This window comes from Adiantum capillus-veneris, chromosome 7 (genome assembly GCF_014529385.1).
Source record: "Adiantum capillus-veneris isolate H3 chromosome 7, ASM1452938v2, whole genome shotgun sequence".
In the NCBI taxonomy this organism is placed as follows: Eukaryota; Viridiplantae; Streptophyta; class Polypodiopsida; order Polypodiales; family Pteridaceae; genus Adiantum; species Adiantum capillus-veneris.
The window spans coordinates 73,938,652-73,945,468 of record NC_140937.1 but is presented as its reverse complement, the minus strand read 5'-3'; the positions used below and the strand labels follow the sequence as shown (position 1 = coordinate 73,945,468).

At 40.4% G+C, this 6,817-nt stretch overlaps 2 protein-coding genes and 1 long non-coding RNA gene across 3 annotated transcripts; 1 reads left to right on the top strand and 2 right to left on the bottom strand.

Moving 5' to 3' along the window:
* Positions 1–1,852: 1,852 nt before the first annotated feature.
* LOC147454061 (uncharacterized) lies at positions 1,853–3,762 on the bottom strand. The gene is made up of 3 exons (XM_086516060.1): positions 3,623–3,762; positions 2,563–2,798; positions 1,853–2,390 (listed from the first exon to the last, which is right to left on the bottom strand). Exons 1-3 carry the CDS (start codon positions 3,716–3,718, stop codon positions 2,234–2,236), a joined length of 489 nt encoding a protein of 162 aa, XP_086372186.1. The 5' UTR covers positions 3,719–3,762; the 3' UTR covers positions 1,853–2,233.
* On the top strand, positions 2,805–3,648 carry LOC147454062 (uncharacterized). Its single transcript, XR_015188583.1, has 2 exons — positions 2,805–3,003; positions 3,098–3,648. It is a non-coding gene; the product is annotated as an uncharacterized LOC147454062 (long non-coding RNA).
* Positions 3,492–5,557, bottom strand: LOC147454060 (phenylcoumaran benzylic ether reductase IRL1-like). Its single transcript, XM_086516059.1, has 5 exons — positions 5,322–5,557; positions 5,098–5,235; positions 4,473–4,725; positions 4,095–4,298; positions 3,492–3,983 (listed from the first exon to the last, which is right to left on the bottom strand). The coding sequence occupies exons 1-5, from the start codon at positions 5,496–5,498 to the stop codon at positions 3,826–3,828; spliced, it is 930 nt and encodes a 309-aa protein (XP_086372185.1). The 5' UTR covers positions 5,499–5,557; the 3' UTR covers positions 3,492–3,825.
* Between the last annotated feature and the right edge of the window lie 1,260 nt (positions 5,558–6,817).

Genomic DNA, 6,817 nt, shown 5'->3' with positions numbered 1-6,817 from the left:
CTCGACACAGATGCAAAGCGGTGGCGGTAAACAGTACACTCAGAGCTCGGTAGTGGCGAGCACCCCTTTTTTTGGGTTGACTTTGCCAAAAGTAGGCTATTCCCACCACGTGGGCTCACAAAGAAAAAGTGATGGTGTGAAAGAAAACGTTGATGAGCATTAAATGAATCAAAACACACATACACAAAAGATTAGCTACCGAAGGAAGACAAAGAATAAAGCTTTGCAAGTTTGAATTTTTGTTCAAAGTGTTAATTGACAAAATCTAGCTCAAATTTTGTGTGTTTGGGCTTGATTGAAATCTCTCGAGGCAGGCTACACACACACACACACACACTAATTGCAAATGCCAATTAACTTAAAATAATGAGCATCCGTTGAATGCAAAATGCAAGTTCTTGATGAAAATTTAATGCAATCTAATGCTAATTAGGCTTCCAATTGGCCAATGAGTAGTGGCCCAAGAGTCTTTAGCTCAAGAACATGCTCATGCTAGCCAATGGAACACTAATCAGGCGTGCGATATGCAATAGAAGAGCAAATCTAATGGATCTATCTAATGATGATAAAGTAATGCTAATTGTACTAACACATAAACGCATAACAACAATCCTAGCTAGCACAACATGGCTCTGATACCAAATGTTAGGAATTGGATCGTGCTAGCTATGGTCGATGAAAGAGAAACATAGCTTCAATGTGTGAGTGCGTGTGTAAGCAAGGTTATCACTCAAGTGAATTAGGTTCCAAGATGGAATTAGCTTGGACTCATAAACACAATCTTGAGTATTGACTTGCTTAACACAAGCTCACCATAGACAAGCATGTAGTGCAAAATGGAGTAGTTGTTTATTCATTCATGAAATGAGCTTTAAGTAGCTCTACAGCTTTGCTCCGCAGTATGTGGGATAAATCCACTCTCCTCTCCTTGACTCACACCTTAGGACAAAGCTCACACTTTACAATAATATAATTTTATATTAAAACATAATAAAAAGTTCACACGATTGTAAACACTCATTTAAACTTACTTTTCATAACTCTCATTCCTCCTTTAACTTAGCAAGCCTTTGTGCCTCTTCACCTTGTTGGCCTACTAAAGACCTTAGTGCACTATGGGTAAAGGTAGTTCAAATTTCTTTGCTTGAGAAGTGTCCCAAGGGCCTTGAAAGTCTTGTGAATAGAAACACATCATAGTCTTTTAAATGCTATTTTTCGAATGTGCATTTATCTTTTTGGATTAGAAAGTATATTAAGAGTTTGATCCCATGATACGAGGTATTGATAAAAGATTATTTCATTTAAAAACTTCATTTCACTATCTTGTTTTATTATATTTATGTTTTCTTATTAAGAAACATTAAAATATTTTTTGTGTTTTAAATTTAAATTTTATTGTTTTTAGTTTACTTCTTTCTCATTTTATTTTTTCTCAAAATGTTGATATGCAATGTGTACCTTTCACATTATTTAAGTGGAGCTTTTTGTAATATGTGAACTACTGGTGATTATATATGTGTAATGGATCATAGGAAAAATTACCAAAATATCTCTTTAATTTCCAAAATACCTCTCAAATTTCAAAAATTCCCAAAATACCGATATTTTCCAAAATACCCTTGGTTGTTGAGAGTAAATTTCTCCAAAAATAATTTTTTGGTAGATCTTCATAAGAAGACCGATTGTCTATCATGCAAGATGCTAAAACTACAATTTGAGTTGGTTAGGTAGGCTTCGGAGATGAATTGCTTCATTATTTTAGACATAATTGCCTTTTTTGTGAGGTAATTTGTGACAAATCACATGCTGAGCACTCAAAAATGGATCTCAATTGCCAAAAAAAGAATAAAGATGAGAAAATCTTAACAATCCAACCAAAATAGATACAAAGGTATTTTGGAGATTTTTGAAATTTGAGAGGTATTTAGAGAATTTTCACACATTAGAGGAGTATCTTGGTAATTCCCTAAGTCATCATCTAATTTAACGTTAAAACACAATAAAAATTTCATGTGATTATGGGCACGGATTTAAACTTACTCTCCCTCATCTCCAGCTAACTTAGCAAACTTTTATGTCTCCTCACCTTGATTTACAAAAGAATCACATAATACATAGCGTTTCTCTTTTGCTGTGTCAAATCCCCCCCCCCTCTCTCTCTCTCTCTCTCTCTCTTTCTTTTTGCTCTCGTTCATCCCCCTCTTTCTCTGCACATCTCTCCAAGCCGCCATGGCTACACCAAGGTGGCACCCACCATAACCCCGCAGCCCAACAAGGGAAACACATCCTTGCAGATCAGCAAGATCTCCGGAGCCAAATCTTTCCAGACCGTGGGTGATGTGCGAGTACCCCCAAAAGATCCGCAAGTAACACCGAACCTGCCACCCCGCCTGTAAATTTAGAGTCCAACCACAGCCATAGCCGACCGGCGCACAAGGAACCCCTTCTTCATCATTTTGCAGGCCCTGTCTTCCAACGCTACTGGCCGCAGCGGCAATGAGGACACTGACAAAGCGCTGTAGCTCCCAAACTTTGTCTACAATGCCTGCTTCCCACGCCTACTGGGCTTTGTCCGAAGAAGCCCTGAAGCTGTGTCTCTGCCAGCGGCATAGCAGTGTTCCCCGCTTTTCAGCAAGAGGCCCCCATAGCCCCAAGATTCCAAAAATGTAGGGTCGGGAAGAAAGGAGCAAGAGGAGCCGGGGCTGCCCACCAGCCAGGGCCCCTCTCCCAAGGGCACCACTGTAGCAGAGTCCTCTCCCCACCTCACTTCCATCCTCAGCGCCATGCTCACACGAACCCTGGAACATCCTCAACTTCATAGTAAGTAACTGAACTATAGCTCGCTGTTATATAAGTTTTCTACTAATAAACACAAAAGGAAAATATTCAGGTCGTCCTCCAAAGCTAATTCACAAGAAGTACAAATTCTCACAATAATTCCCACATTGTGACTTACCTCAACATCATGAGCTTCTATGAGGGAGGCACTGCATACCTAGCTAGGTACGATTGGGGGCAAGGACCACCAGCTGGGGGGGGGGGGGGGGGGGTGGGGGGGGGGGGCGGTCGTCCGCTGCCCCCAATCGTACCTAGCTAGGTATGCGGTGCCTCTCGAGCAGAAGCTCATGATGTTATTCATTGTATGAAAAACACTAGAAAAGACTTCGTTTTCCTACATGAGAAAATTTATAAATCTTCTTGTGTATAATTGGCAACTTGTTCAAGAATAAGTGTATACTTACTATTCTTTGTACATGTTTTGATGGTAAAATGTTTGATTTTCATTCTTGGTATTTGCTCTTTGTATATGGAAGAAAATAAATAACAAGCTACCTTTGAAGCTAGGATCTTAACATAGACTCTAAGACAGACACTAAGGTTGACAATAGTTTATGAAAAAACAATAATAGCAATTTTGAGAGATTGAAATTGAAGCGTTTGTTTCAAAGATGATGCTTCTGAGGTAAGAGACGGAGTTATGGAAGCGCGAATGCAAAAAGAGATGGTTTCATTATATGCAAAAACAAGCATCCAACAGTATTTTGTTGCAATATCTCATTCGTATACATAGCGTACACTTATAATGCTCACACATACATGCAATGATAGTCGAGATAATCACCATTGATATGTGTAAAATGCCTAGCATTTGTTGATAGGATTCCTCCGTGACTGCAATCTCAGGTGCAATGGGGCCTAGGATCTTGCCTGAGCTCATTGATTCCTATCAGAGATGTGCCTTGCTTGAACTTGGCTTCTATTGGACATAATTGATTGGAATAGTATTACACTCAAGGCATTGTCACTACTTATAATCAAACTCCATCAACTTGTTTTAATAAATTGCTCAAAATACTCTTCAATTGAAGTGTACTTTTCAAGTGGGTAAAGGTCAGATGCTTCAACATGATTGCTTTCTTGATCGAGAATGGACGTAGCACCTTGCATATAGACCGCATGCTTCATTGCCATGAAGGGGTTCTCTGGAAAACACACACATTAAGTCAACAAATGTGAATGTGACGAAGCACAGAAAATTCGTGATTCCTTACAACATGACATGATAAGCATCCTTCTTCTTCTTCTTCTCCTACCGTTTATCATGTCTAGCACATCTCTTTCGGAGACATGGATCTTCTCGATTTCTTTCCCATACTTCGCTTCCCACAAGGCTACAAGCTCTAACTGAGAGAGGATGTTTTTGGGAAACCTTAGGTAGACAACTTTGTTGAGTGTGCGGGGGTTGTCGGCCGCTTTGATGATAAATCTTCCAATGTCTTCTACACACATGTATGAGCCTGTGCCAAGTTGGAAGAAACAAGTCAATAAATTCAATTTTCTTCATGTAGCTTAAGGAGATAATATGGCAGTGGGATATACTAGAGAGTGATACATTGCCTCATATAAGGAATAGACATTACAATAATAAACAGAAAAATAACTGTGGTATGTCAGCAAGGAAAAACAAATACCCTTTGTATGACCATCTCCATAGATGAGGACTTTATCTGTGGGTGGGGACGTCCATTGGACAGGTTGGCCGAGCGTCTTAGCAAAGATTTCCGCAAACATAAAGCCACACAGTATGGTGAATGGGACGCCCGCAGCCTCTATTGCCTGGCGCACTCTGCGCTTGTCATCGAAGACCATCTTTTGCAGGCCTTCCGAGGCTGCCAAACCTCTTGGGCTATTCACATCAACCCCAAACTCGGATGGTACAAAGCGCTAGAGAATTCAAGCTAATCAATCAGCATCTTTTCTCTATATATACAAGCTACTTTAGTTCCTTTACAGAATAGGGTCATTAAAACAGTAGAATTCAGGTCCTTTCATTGTAAATTTTCCAAGACAATATAAAGTAGCAAGCTTAAGAACTCATTAACCCAGGATAAAATCCTGGCTCTGCGAGAAACAAAGAGGTCCACTTAATTGAAAGGAATTCGTCGAAACTGAGCCTTTTGGTACTCTCATGTATATGCCCCAAGCAATGGTATGAACATGCAGAATGCAGAATATGTTGAAGAATATATTCGCATATTCTGAACATGTTTTCGGTATGCACATGCCAAAAAGATGATTTGATGGAAAGAACCTGACCTGATTGCAGCCAGCTTGTTTGATGGCCTCTACAATGTTCAACTGCCCTACTATATGCTCTCCCATCTTAACAGCCGAGATGACGATGTCCGCATGCTCGACTGCATCAATGATGCTGCTCTTGTCTTCCAGGGAACCCTGCAATATATAAACTATCCCGGGCGTCATCCCCGCCATGAAAACTGCTACCCTAGAAAAAAATCCAGTATGAGATTTAATAGTACCTGCAGAATATTGACACCAATGGAGTGAAGGGAGCTGGCGAGATCGGGGCGGGCGGCGAGGGTGGAAGGACGGACAAGAAGGAAGGTGGGGTGTTGGAGGGCAACGCTGGCCTTTGTGATCCAAGTGCCGAGGTGGCCCGTCCCACCGATGATCAGGATTTTGCTCTTGCTCGCCATGAATTCTTCGAACCGATCTGATAATGCAACGCTGGGGAGCTCCTATGCACGGTTTTGTTGGCACTGCCTTTCGGCAAAAAGGGGAGGGGAGGGAAAAGGGAGAGGGCCTTCAAATTTGAAAGGTATGTTTTATTTTTGTCCTCTTTAATCTATAGTCTTTCTTCTTCGTCGTTTGGGCCCCTCTCTCTCTCTCTCTCTCTCTCGCGGAGTGAAAGACAATGCCAACGTCTATCTCTAGACGCCTTGTTACTAATTGTGGTCACCATAACACCTACTAGCACATTGCAATCAAAATGCAAAAGTGATGAAAGGCTCACCAAAAAATCTTCTTGAATCCCCTGGAGTGGTGGTGGTTGTTGGTAACATACTATTATCCATGGCATATTGAAATCAAAACAAAGGTGAGAATTTATGATTTCTCGCATAGAATTCACAGCCAACAACATAACTTAAAGCATTGATGAAGAAGGAAACTTATAGTCACACCACATGAGAAATACTTTCTAAATCACATAAATTGGCAAAGGTTCCTCCTAAAGACAACCATCAATGGCTTTTAATAGATTAACTATTTAAAGAAAATTTTGGAGGTTTGCCAAAACAAAGAGATTATAATAAATCCAACTCGGTGATTTATTTGAGGTCTCATGCCGAACCCACGTTGGCCTTCATTGCTTAGCGTAGCGCTATTTAAATTTTCCATTCGAGCACATTTTGGAGCCATAACAAACATGTGATTCTATAGAAACTAGAACTGAAATATTTATATAAGTAGGGTTAGAACATAGTGTATATCTACACTTTTTCGATCAGAATTTGAATAAGTATAGGGTTCTTATGAGGTAACCTCCAAGGTGACCCTCAGCACTAAAGGCCACGGGTACTTTAATGAAGACCTTGCCATGGGATCACAGTTATTGGCTACACACGTGAATCTCGAGGAGGAGGGACGTCATGCAAAAAGCAGGCGTGGTAGCGGTTGAAAGGTGTAAGCTTTTGTACTAGAGTCACTAGAGTATGAGGCAAGGAGAGAAAAGGTAGAATTGTCCCACATGTGGTGGTGCAAGGTTGTAGAGCTACTTAAAGCTCATTTCATGAATAAAGAGCCATTCCATGTTTGCATTATATCTCTCATGTTTATTGTGAGCTTGTGATGGGTTAGCAAACTACTGAAGATCGTGTTTATGAGTCCAAATTAATCAATCTTAGAACATAATTAACAATTTAGCCGCCACTTGTGTTCATTATGTTTGTCTTTCGTCCACCCTAATTAGCACGATCCCATTCTCATCAAGTGGTATCAGAACATGGTTTATATT